At 36.4% G+C, this 12812-nt stretch overlaps 2 protein-coding genes across 2 annotated transcripts; one reads left to right on the plus strand and one right to left on the minus strand.

The window, feature by feature from the left end:
• Positions 1-6032: 6032 nt before the first annotated feature.
• LOC144569214 (uncharacterized) lies at positions 6033-8061 on the minus strand. Its single transcript, XM_078319455.1, has 3 exons — positions 7216-8061; positions 6292-7108; positions 6033-6220 (listed from the first exon to the last, which is right to left on the minus strand). Exons 1-3 carry the CDS (start codon positions 8059-8061, stop codon positions 6033-6035), a joined length of 1851 nt encoding a protein of 616 aa, XP_078175581.1.
• A 226-nt stretch (positions 8062-8287) lies between these two features.
• LOC144569215 (uncharacterized) lies at positions 8288-10499 on the plus strand. The gene is made up of 4 exons (XM_078319457.1): positions 8288-8570; positions 8678-9494; positions 9566-9700; positions 10432-10499. The coding sequence occupies exons 1-4, from the start codon at positions 8298-8300 to the stop codon at positions 10497-10499; spliced, it is 1293 nt and encodes a 430-aa protein (XP_078175583.1). The 5' UTR covers positions 8288-8297.
• The last annotated feature ends 2313 nt before the right edge of the window (positions 10500-12812 follow it).

Below are 12812 nucleotides of genomic sequence, written 5' to 3' on the forward strand. Positions count from 1 at the left end.
TTGTTTGAGGTGGAGTTTGCCTATTGATAAAAGATCATTTTTCGATATTAAGCGGGATCGGAATGTGAACAAAACTAGGACTTTAGCCCTGAGTCTCATTCTCATTCATGTATTATTCTTCAAAAATGTTATCTTTTATCGTATCTCCCCCCCCCCCACAAACTCATTATCATCAAAGAATTTTGCATTTCCTAACTCGAAAACTAAATATTCTGTTGAATTCTACAACTTATAACCCCTAGAGCGTTCCAAATACCTAATAAAATAAATTACATTCGAATAAAGGCCAAACTTACTCAAGATATATGATATGATTTTTCCAAAGCATTGTTTTTCCATTAATTGATCACCTTTGGGTAACAAATTAATTTCTTATGATACTTCGGCGCAACAATAAAATATTGATAACTTAATAACATGTCGAACAACATGCCTTCCTTTGGGCCGACAATGTTGACACATGTAAATATATAATAGTCATCACTATATTTTATTATCACTCAATTGCACAAATAACTTCAACAACCATTATCTTCCTTTGGGCCGATTAATGATTGCATCCATTAAATGCACACCTAATATCCTTTTGTAAAATAAATTTAAATTAATTTTATCAATTAATTAATTAAATTCAAAATACATATAATATAACTTTAATGCCTTTATAAGAATTATAATTTATACCTTAGCCATAAAACAAAAATTAAAACAAAAATGTAACTAAATAAACATATATATATATATATACATATGTATACATATATATACATATATATAGAGAAAGAGAGAGAGAGAGAGTGTGGCTAATATCAAAACGTTTGCACCACGCCTCCCGTGCAACCAAGTCAGTTTCCAATTTTTAAAGTCCAAATGATCGTTCCGAACCGTTAGATGTGTTCTCCATATTAAAATGTGCTTGGAGACCAAATTTTACATTTTTTTTTGGAATTTTTTTACTATTTATTAAGCTACTTTGAAAATCGCTGATCCAACAGTAGCTTCTGATTTTACTGTTTGGTTAAGCCACCGTTGGATCAGTGATTTCAAAGTGGCTTAATAAATAGTAAAAAAATTCCAAAAATTGTAAAATTTGGTCTCCAAGCACATTTTAATATGGAGAACACATCTAATGGTTCGGATCGATCATTTGGACTTTAAAAATCGAAAACTGACTTGGTTGCACGGGAGGCGTGGTGCAAACGTTTTGATATTAGCCACTCTCTCTATATATATGTGTATATATATATATATATATATATATAATTACATCATAATAATTATATAGATATATATATATATATATATATATATAGAGTTAGGTTGGGTGCTATGGATAGCATAGTGGCCTCTATGCTACGGCTCAATATTCGAGTTTTCAAAATCCAAACGGTCGATCCGAACCGTTCATCTTATTCTCCATATTAATATCTGCTTGGAGACCAAATTTTACATTTTTCTGAATTTTTTTACTATTTATCAAGTATTTTACAAAATTGTTGATCCAACGGTGGCTGCACAAAACAGTAAAACCGTTGGATTAGCGATTTTCAAAGTGACTTAATAAATAGTAAAAAAATTCAGAAAATTATAAAATTTGGTCTCCAAGCAGATATTAATATGGAGAATAAGATGAACGGTTCGGATCGACCATTTGGATTTTGAAAACTCGAATATTGAGCCGTAGCATAGAGGTCACTATGCTATCCATAGCACCCCAGCCTAACTATATATATATATATATGTATGTATATATATATGTATGTATATATATATGGAGTTAGGCTGGGGTGCTATGGATAGCATAGTGGCCTCTATGCTACGGCTCAATATTCGAGTTTTCAAAATCCAAACGGTCGATCCGAACCGTTCATCTTATTCTCCATATTAATATCTGCTTGGAGACCAAATTTTATATTTTTCTGAATTTTTTTACTATTTATTAAGCCACTTTGAAAATCGCTAATCCAACGGTTTTACTGTTTTGTGCAGCCACCGTTGGATCAACAATTTTGTAAAATACTTAATAAATAGTAAAAAAATTCAGAAAAATGTAAAATTTGGTCTCCAAGCAGATATTAATATGGAGAATAAGATGAACGGTTCGGATCGACCGTTTGGATTTTGAAAACTCGAATATTGAGCCGTAGCATAGAGGCCACTATGCTATCCATAGCACCCCAGCCTAACTCTATATATATGTATGTATATATATATGTATGTATATATATATGTAGGAATTGGCTACAGTGCTATGGGTAGCTAAGAGGCCTCCCGTGCTACGGCTCAATATTCGACTTTTTAAAATCCTAACGGTCGATCCGAACCGTTCATCTTGTTCTCCATATTAATATGTGCTTGGAGACCAAATTTTATATTTTTTGGAATTTGTTTACTATTTTTTTAGATTTATTGAAAATCGCTGTTTTTCAGACAAATCTGAACCATAAAAAACAGCGATATTCAATAAATCTAAAAAAATAGTAAAAAATTTCCCAAAAATGTAAAATTTGACTCCAAACACATTAATATGGAGAACAAGATAAACGGTTCGGATCGACCGTTAAGATTTTGAAAAGTCGAATATTGAGCCGTAGCACGGGAGGCCTCTTAGCTATCCATAGCATATTAGCCAAATCCTATATATGTATGTATATATATATGTATGTATATATATATATACACACACACATATATATATATATACTTATTATGATGTAATTTTATATATATATATATATTTACATCATAATAACTGTAGTTTTAATCCTAAAAAAATGTTCTGAAATTTTTCAGAGACTTATATGCCCCCACGAATTTTTGTGTGGTTTGCCAACTTAAAAAATGTATTTTTTCTTTTGCATCAAAAACCGTGCAGTCGCATCAAAATCCGTGCGGCTGCATTATTTTTCTGAAAAACTGAAAAACTGTATTTATTATGCTGAAATTGACACATGATCTAGAGAGAATCTAATTTTAGAAGTACCTTAAATAACCTCTCAAATTTAGAAATTTTATTCTAAATATGTATATTTTATTTTAGGAAACCTATCAAAATTAAATTTCACCAAAATAACCATTCAATTTTAGAAATTTAATTCTAAATTTGTATATTTTAATTTAGAACAAGAACAAAGGAAAGACTTAGATCACTACGTGTCACGATTTATTCTTAATCATAATTTTAAAATTCATTTAAAGGAAAAAAATACTAAACTCCATTATTTCTTTAGCCAAAGCACGCATCCATTAATGATACATCTTTGGATGTAATCATTACCTTAGGTAATTTGGTGTAGTAAATAAAGTATAAATACGTGGTACAATTACCAATCATCCATTATGACCAGGCCAGTCAACGGAAGGTAGGGGTTCACTTTGGAACACTTAAGTCCATGTCCCGAGACCTTTCTAAGACATCATTAACACACAACTACCACATCTGATCTTTATAAACTACCCTTATGCGCTAAACAATTTTAACAAATACTAATCCTCCTTTGGGCTGACTAATATTCGCATCAATTGCAAGTGCCTTATCTTAATTACTTGTCATGTAACAAATTTAAACTCATCTCGAAAAAAGAGGTCTGTTTGCAGACATTAATTCTTAACCAACTCAAATTCAGAACATGTATAAACCTTAATTTCCTTTAAATAAATCTAAAATTACACCTAAAGTCTAATCTAAGACGTAAATCTAATTCTAGACGCCTTAATCAGAAAATTAGCCTTAAGAAAATTAGCAGACCTAAAATTAGCCTGAAAGGTCAACTCTAGAAAATTGATTCATCTAATTTTAGTTGACCAGATTTGTATAATAACTATTTTCTATCAATTAAATCTGTTAAATAAACCTTTAATTGCCTGAAATAACTTATCAAACATAGAAAACTTAATTTTAGTCGAAACTTAATGACCAAAAATAGATAATAACATTGTTTAACTCTCTAAAACAAAAGATAACACTTTTAGGCAGTAGGGACCTCTTTAAATAACCTACATATAGTTCCCCACGTCTTAGAAGTTATCCCCATGATTTTCGCTCAGCCAGAATTAGCATTCCTAAAAAAAATGTTTTCTGCGTAGCTGTTTCGATCTCAGTTTCGGCCAGGAACTTTATGTTTCGGCTTTGGCCGAACACACTGTTTTTCTGCACTTTGGTTTTGGGCAGGAACTGAGCCGAAACTAGCCGGAACTGAGTTTGTATTTGCCAGGAATTATTTCTATTTTGGCCAGAAACTGTGGTAAAAATTCATAACTTTTCTACATGTTTGATCAATTAGCATCTACTAATCTTTTAAAATTAATTTCAGGCAACCTAAAAACAGATTCAATAATAGAAAACATATAGCTGTTCAAATCATTCTTTATTTCCCAAAAAAAAGGAAAATATATATGTATAACTATTTGTCTGCATAGGGCGGCTCTGATACCACTTGTTGGTGTATAAGCGCACCCTTAAACATGCCCTAAGACCATCCTATGCAGAAATAAAACTTAATCAAGGCAGCAGAATTACCTTGTTCCATCTTAAGCGTGTTGTTACTCGACACTCAATCGAGATCAAAGGTTTGAACACTTCTAGAGCCCTTCTTGAATACTTGAACTTTGAACTTGAAATCATGAAATCATGAAAATTTACCGACATGCATTCTTGTTCTATGAAGTCAAGAGTGCATGTCGGTAAATTTTCATGATTTTTGAAGGCGTTTTGATATGTTAATCAGATGTGCAAATTTGGGCTCAGAAACACTCTTTCAGCAGTTCGGGCAATTTTTGAGAGCCGATATCTCACGATCTGTTTTGACATTTTGTATGAAACTTCACAGTCTTATTCTATGAAGTCAAAAATGCATGTCGGTAAATTTTTATGATTTTTGAAGGTGTTTTGATATGTTAACCAGAGGTGCAAAGTTGGGCTCAAAAACACTCTTTCAGCAGTTCGGGCAATTTTTGAGAACCGATATCTCATGATCTGTTTTGAAATTTTGTATGAAACTTCACAGTCTTATTCTATGAAGCCAACAATGCATGTCGGTAAATTTTCATGATTTTTGAAAGTGTTTTGATATGTTAACCAGAGGTGTAAAGTTAGGCTTAAAAAAAAAAAAAAAATCAAACCGTACGGAAATCTTATGGTTTGAGAAAAAAAAAATTTAAAAATAATAATTTTCAAACCGTAAGGAAATCTTAAAAAATTTCCTTACGGTTTGAGCAAAAATATAATTTTGCCAAACTTCTGGTTATTTATAATAAAATATTAATAAATTTGGGTATTTTTAAAAAACTCGGGATTTAGGGGCCTGGGCCATTTTAAATGGTTTTCAATATTTGTTTTATTGGTCAGTAAAACGCCGCATTAAATGGAGCACGTACCGGTACCGGCCATTTTTATTAATATCCCTGAAAAAAAAGAAAATTTTAAAAATAACCCTGTTCCTCATTTTTTTTTAAATATGCCCTGACCGCCTGGACCAGGGGCGGCCCAAAACACCAAGTGAGGCGCCCCAGGGCCCGGCGGCCCATACCCCAAGTGAGGCGCCACCCCCTGGGGCGCCCCATTAGTAATTTGGTTTTTTTTTTTTTTTTTTTGAGAAATCTTAGTATTTTGATTTGAATAATTTTGTTGAAAAAAGTGTTGGGTTTATGTATATGTGTATGTCAAAAAATAAAATATTATGTATATGTGTATGTGTATGCCAAAAAATATAATATTTGATATATTTACGAAGTGATGTCGTAAATTTTTATAACTTTAATTTTTATTTTTATTTCTTTGGTGAACTATATGTATAATATACACACATACACATACACACATGCACATACACATACACATACACATACACATATACACATACATATATACACATACACATACAAAAAAACTCACACATACACATACACATACACATACACATACACATACACATACACATACACATACATATACATATACATACACACATACACATACACATACACATACACATATACCAAATAAATCAATTCGCATAAGCAAAATAGCAAGTTTATCTGCCACCACGTCTGAATAAACCTAACAAACGACTAGTTCTTCTGGTACCAGTGGCAGGTGCGGTATTACTTGTAGAGGCTTGGCTACTAGATGATTGGCTTACAGGAGGAGGGGGTTGTGTTCTACCGGTTGCTTCAGCGACAACTCTGGCATTTTCTCTTTCGTTGTGTTCGTTTATTGCATCTAAATGTAACAATGCAATTCAGTTAGTAATATAATTAAAGCATAAATAAATTTTGTACAATTCTACGTACCTGCCCTGCGCCTGTCGGAAACAGAACGGCGAGCCCGATTTCCCGACGGTCGCCTACCACCCATCTCGTCCATGGTCATTACAATACGCTTGTGTCTCCTCCTTCCCTTTCTTATCCATCCTTCTGAAGGTAATATTCTATCTCCGACATATGTAGGCCACTCATGCTGATCAGGATAAGAATGGAAAGATCCACCCCAAGTGGAAGCAAGGTAATCGGTACGGTACATGTCAGCAACATAGTGATCCTCACAGTAGTTCCTCACTCGGCATACCGCCATCACGTGACTGCAGGGTATGTGACTTAGCTGGGGTCCTTGGCATGTACAGGTTACCGCCCTGGCATCTCCGAATTTAACCACGTACTTGCAAGCCCTCTTGACAAACGCCATAGTGCCGTCTGGTTTACGGGTGGTAGGAACGTACTCATTTGGATTTTGCACTTCGAATTCTGTTCCATCGTTACCCATCGGGATCACGGTCATGGTTGCACCTTTGTCTCTGTGTCGTCTTAGTTTCTCCTCCACCCTTGTTGAAAATGACTGGTTCATCCTTATTAATTCTGCGGCCTTAGCACGCCGTTCCTGAAACCAGGCATTTAACTTGTAGAATGTGTCCTCTACAACTGCAGCCACAGGCAACATCCGGCTCTGCTTGAATACTGCATTCAGCGACTCGGATCCGTTGGTGGTCATAATTCCCCAACGCCAACCTCCATCCCGGGATTGATATATTTTCTCGTATGCTGGATCTTCGTTGACATCTCGGGGATTATTTTTCCCCACCTTCATTAAGTAGAGATTTGCCTTTGGCATGTACTACATAGAAAATAAGGAAATAGAATAATGTAAGTAAACAATTGTAGTAAAAAAAAATTGTTTTCTTAAAGTACAATAATATATGTAAACAATTGAAATGCATGTACCCTTGCAAAACTGCTAGTCATCTCTACCACCCTTCTCGGCTTTTTCTTTCTGCAATTCCATCTAAATGTATCAGTAACCCACGTGTCGCCTCCGGTTGCCTTGGAAAGGTTCTCCGCAACGTGTTGCATACACAACCTGTGCACACACTGGCCAGTACGTGTTGACCAACCGTAATCTTCACGATCAAAAACATATTTTATTCCTTTGTGCTGGTCTGATATCACACAGAAAAACTTCCCTTCCCCAATCACCCGTCTTCTTAAAAACTGCATAAAGAATCCCCAGTTCTCGCCGTCCTCTTTACGAACAATTGCAAACGCCAAAGGCAACAGCTGGTTCTCAGCATCATATGCGCATGCTATGAGTAGTCTCCCCTCGTAACGGCCAGACATGAAGCATGCATCAATGCTGATAACAGGTCTGATGTATGGCACAGCCTGGATACAAGGACCAAAAGCCCATGCTATGCCCTTGAATTGTTTAGCTCCCTCTATTAGTACACCGTCTTTATCAAAAAAAGGGCCATGCCATCGCTCATATACGGTGCCGACATTTGTACTTGCCATGGCCTGGAGCAATGGTGCCAGATAGCCATATGAGTCCTTCCAACTACCAAATATCCTGCAAATCGCAAGTTCACGACCTCTCCACAGCCTGTTGTATTTTGGGATTACATATTTGTATTTGTGTCTGACGGTCATAGCCACCGCCTTGATGCTCATCGATGGATCCAACTTAATGTCCTCCTCAATTGCATCGGCAATTAGTGATGCTGTCAGATTTGAATGGTCTGTCCTTGTGGACGCAGACTTGCATGTATGAGGTGGTTCGCACTTCTTAATCATCCATGCTTCCCCTGAACCCGTAGGGGTTGCAAAAAGGCGGAACTCGCAGTGCGGGTGAGTTGAACAAAGCACAACTAACCTTGTTCGGTCCCTTTTGTGTATTATACATTCCCAGTTGCCGTGAACATGAGTCTCATATATTTTCTTTACAAGCTCGTCTACGCTGGTATAAACTTGCCCTGCGGCAAGTTCTTTGTTGTATACAACACGAGGACGGCGAGAACTGGGGATTCTTTATGCAGTTTTTAAGAAGACGGGTGATTGGGGAAGGGAAGTTTTTCTGTGTGATATCAGACCAGCACAAAGGAATAAAATATGTTTTTGATCGTGAAGATTACGGTTGGTCAACACGTACTGGCCAGTGTGTGCACAGGTTGTGTATGCAACACGTTGCGGAGAACCTTTCCAAGGCAACCGGAGGCGACACGTGGGTTACTGATACATTTAGATGGAATTGCAGAAAGAAAAAGCCGAGAAGGGTGGTAGAGATGACTAGCAGTTTTGCAAGGGTACATGCATTTCAATTGTTTACATATATTATTGTACTTTAAGAAAACAATTTTTTTTTACTACAATTGTTTACTTACATTATTCTATTTCCTTATTTTCTATGTAGTACATGCCAAAGGCAAATCTCTACTTAATGAAGGTGGGGAAAAATAATCCCCGAGATGTCAACGAAGATCCAGCATACGAGAAAATATATCAATCCCGGGATGGAGGTTGGCGTTGGGGAATTATGACCACCAACGGATCCGAGTCGCTGAATGCAGTATTCAAGCAGAGCCGGATGTTGCCTGTGGCTGCAGTTGTAGAGGACACATTCTACAAGTTAAATGCCTGGTTTCAGGAACGGCGTGCTAAGGCCGCAGAATTAATAAGGATGAACCAGTCATTTTCAACAAGGGTGGAGGAGAAACTAAGACGACACAGAGACAAAGGTGCAACCATGACCGTGATCCCGATGGGTAACGATGGAACAGAATTCGAAGTGCAAAATCCAAATGAGTACGTTCCTACCACCCGTAAACCAGACGGCACTATGGCGTTTGTCAAGAGGGCTTGCAAGTACGTGGTTAAATTCGGAGATGCCAGGGCGGTAACCTGTACATGCCAAGGACCCCAGCTAAGTCACATACCCTGCAGTCACGTGATGGCGGTATGCCGAGTGAGGAACTACTGTGAGGATCACTATGTTGCTGACATGTACCGTACCGATTACCTTGCTTCCACTTGGGGTGGATCTTTCCATTCTTATCCTGATCAGCATGAGTGGCCTACATATGTCGGAGATAGAATATTACCTTCAGAAGGATGGATAAGAAAGGGAAGGAGGAGACACAAGCGTATTGTAATGACCATGGACGAGATGGGTGGTAGGCGACCGTCGGGAAATCGGGCTCGCCGTTCTGTTTCCGACAGGCGCAGGGCAGGTACGTAGAATTGTACAAAATTTATTTATGCTTTAATTATATTACTAACTGAATTGCATTGTTACATTTAGATGCAATAAACGAACACAACGAAAGAGAAAATGCCAGAGTTGTCGCTGAAGCAACCGGTAGAACACAACCCCCTCCTCCTGTAAGTCAATCATCTAGTAGCCAAGCCTCTACAAGTAATGCCGCACCTGCCACTGGTACCAGAAGAACTAGTCGTTTGTTAGGTTTATTCAGACGTGGTGGCAGATAAACTTGCTATTTTGCTTATGCGAATTGATTTATTTGGTATATGTGTATGTGTATGTGTATGTGTATGTGTATGTGTATGTGTATGTGTATGTGTGTATGTATATGTATATGTATGTGTATGTGTATGTGTATGTGTATGTGTATGTGTATGTGTATGTGTATGTGTATGTGTATGTGTATGTGTATGTGTGAGTTTTTTTGTATGTGTATGTGTATATATGTATGTGTATATGTGTATGTGTATGTGTATGTGTATGTGCATGTGTGTATGTGTATGTGTGTATATTATACATATAGTTCACCAAAGAAATAAAAATAAAAATTAAAGTTATAAAAATTTACGACATCACTTCGTAAATATATCAAATATTATATTTTTTGGCATACACATACACATATACATAATATTTTATTTTTTGACATACACATATACATAAACCCAACACTTTTTTCAACAAAATTATTCAAATCAAAATACTAAGATTTCTCAAAAAAAAAAAAAAAAAAAACCAAATTACTAATGGGGCGCCCCAGGGGGTGGCGCCTCACTTGGGGTATGGGCCGCCGGGCCCTGGGGCGCCTCACTTGGTGTTTTGGGCCGCCCCTGGTCCAGGCGGTCAGGGCATATTTAAAAAAAAATGAGGAACAGGGTTATTTTTAAAATTTTCTTTTTTTTCAGGGATATTAATAAAAATGGCCGTACCGGTACCTACAGGCTACAACTACAAGAAGTTCAATTTCTATTAATCTATTATTAAAAAGTTGTCGTTTACCCCATAGCCATAGCCATTGCCATTGGTGAAGAAATCCGCGCGTCATTTTCTGAACCTACGGTATAAGGTCTCTGTCATATCTTTGGCAACTATTGAAGTATCTAAGTATATATTTATCTTATGCTTTACAGCTAGATGTTAGTTAATAAATACATTATCATCACTTTCAAGCTGCATGCGCAGATGCGCTGCCGAGTGCTGGCTGCCCCCCTTTTATCACGCCATCTTTTTTTCTAATCTTGTTCCTCTACACGCGTCGGTATCGCCGGATGCGTCTTTGTCGCCTTCTTTTATTGAGATTTGCGGGGTTAATATCCGTTCGGTTGGATTAAATCAATCCCTGGCTTTGTTTTGCTCACCACATTCTCTCCAGTTTTACCTCCAGTTAAGTATAATGCATATATATAATTAATTAATTAAAAAGACCGGATAATATAATACACCAACTTCATCTTTGAAAAAGGAAAGTTTTTTTATTGCGCTCCAGCCTTGGTAGCATTTTGTTTTTAGAAAATTTAATAGCTATTTATTTTCAAATATTCCAAAAGTATGGGTCATGTTTATTATGACAGTGAAACAAATAACTGGTTATATAACTATTTAGCTATTTTCAAATAGCTTTACCTGTGTTAAACGATATATAACTGGTTATATAACTTCACAACTCGAAATATCTCAAAGTTTGCCAAACAGCTACACAAAAGTTGGGTCTGATGTATCACTAAAAAGGATGCTTCCAGTGATCGAATGAACTGGAGAGAAAAAAAGTAAAGTTACATTTTCATTTTAATGAAAATAAAAGTTGTTGCTTGTTACTACTGATTAGGTCCATGGTCTCTTTCAGGACCGTTTATAACCCGTAGCTTTGTGCTGGGCCTTTAGTTAGTTTTTTTTTTATGGCCTGGAGTCCTGGACCATATGAGATGCTTTATACTTTCTACTACCATGTGCCATTGAACTTGTCTACTTGCTCGGTGACATTTTATTTGTTTGTCATAATTTCCCTTTTTACTTTAGCAGAAATTAACGTACTTAAACAATAAAAAACAACATATCTTTTCAATCATAAATTCCCAGCTTAAAATCACATGTTGTGCAATTAACAGAGTTAAGGAAATAGCGGCCATTTTTATTAATATCTCTAAAAAAAATGAAAATTTTACAAATGCCTCCTGTCTACTATTTTTTTTTTATTTCTGCCCTGACGGCCTGGGCTTCGGGCGGCCCAAAATTCCAAATGAAGCGCCATACCCACAGGCGGCCCATGAAGCATGAGGCGCCAGCCCCTGGGGCACTCCATAAGGCAAGTGAGGCGCCACACCCCCGGGCGCCCCATGCCCCATATACCTCCCCCAAACCCTCACGCCCCCTGCCCCATTCTGTCCCGCCTCCACACCAGAAAACCAAAAAAAAAAAGAAAATTGGAGCCACTGCTCCGCCCCGCCGGTCGGCGCCTCACCACCCTCTCCCCACCGTGACATTCTCATCTCCCTCGCTCCCTCTCTCCCTCTCCCTCTCTCCCTCACTCGCTACACCACCGAGCCACTGCACCACCGAGCCGCTGCCCCACCGAGCCCAAGCCTCCTCGATTGAAGGTATGTTTTTTTATTGCGATTCAATTAGTTTAATTTAGGGTTAGGGTTTAATTGTGAATGTGATTCAATTCGATTCGATTCGATTCGATTAGTTTAAATTGATTGTTAAATGTGATTAAATTGATTGTTGATTGTGATTCGATTCGATTCGATTAGATTTTAGGGGTGAATTGCTTGAATTGTTGAATGTGAATCAATTCGATTCGTTTATAGTTCAATTGCTCGAATTGGATACTTGAATTGGTTGAATGCTTGAATTGGTTGAATTCTCGAATTGCTCGAATTGGTTCAATTGCTTAAATTTAGGATTATGATTTATAGAAAATTGCTTGAATGTGATATGGTTCAATTTAGGGTTTATGGATGTCAATTGTGAATTGTTTTAAATATTTAGGGTTTGTAGTTAAATTTAGGATTTATGGTTGTGAATTGTGAATTACTTAAAAATTTAGGGTTTATGGTTCAATTTAGGGTTAGAATTTATGGTTAAATTGCATGTATATCAGATTTTTTTTTTAAAATTTAGGGTTAGAGTTTATGGTTTAAAAATATGCATTTTTTTGTTTTTTGTAAATTTTATAAATTGTATGTTTTGATTAATAATTATTGGTAAATTATAATTATTCGATTAGTATAATATATAATTATTATAATAATAATATAATATACTATAGTTATTGTATAATTATTGA

Source organism: Carex rostrata, chromosome 18, assembly GCF_964058835.1.
Source record: "Carex rostrata chromosome 18, lpCarRost1.2, whole genome shotgun sequence".
Classification (NCBI taxonomy): Eukaryota; Viridiplantae; Streptophyta; class Magnoliopsida; order Poales; family Cyperaceae; genus Carex; species Carex rostrata.

Bases quoted from the DNA above. Each gene is read 5' to 3' on its own strand.
- LOC144569214 (XM_078319455.1), bottom strand. From the start codon at position 8,061: ATGATTAAGAAGTGCGAACCACCTCATACATGCAAGTCTGCGTCCACA. The intron at 7,109-7,215 runs GTACATGCATTT...TTTTCTATGTAG, and splicing joins TGACTAGCAGTTTTGCAAGG to TACATGCCAAAGGCAAATCT. The intron at 6,221-6,291 runs GTACGTAGAATT...TGTTACATTTAG, and splicing joins TTCCGACAGGCGCAGGGCAG to ATGCAATAAACGAACACAAC.
- LOC144569215 (XM_078319457.1), top strand. From the start codon at position 8,298: ATGCAGTTTTTAAGAAGACGGGTGATTGGGGAAGGGAAGTTTTTCTGT. The intron at 8,571-8,677 runs GTACATGCATTT...TTTTCTATGTAG, and splicing joins TGACTAGCAGTTTTGCAAGG to TACATGCCAAAGGCAAATCT. The intron at 9,701-10,431 runs GTACCAGAAGAA...CTTTTTTTTCAG, and splicing joins TAATGCCGCACCTGCCACTG to GGATATTAATAAAAATGGCC.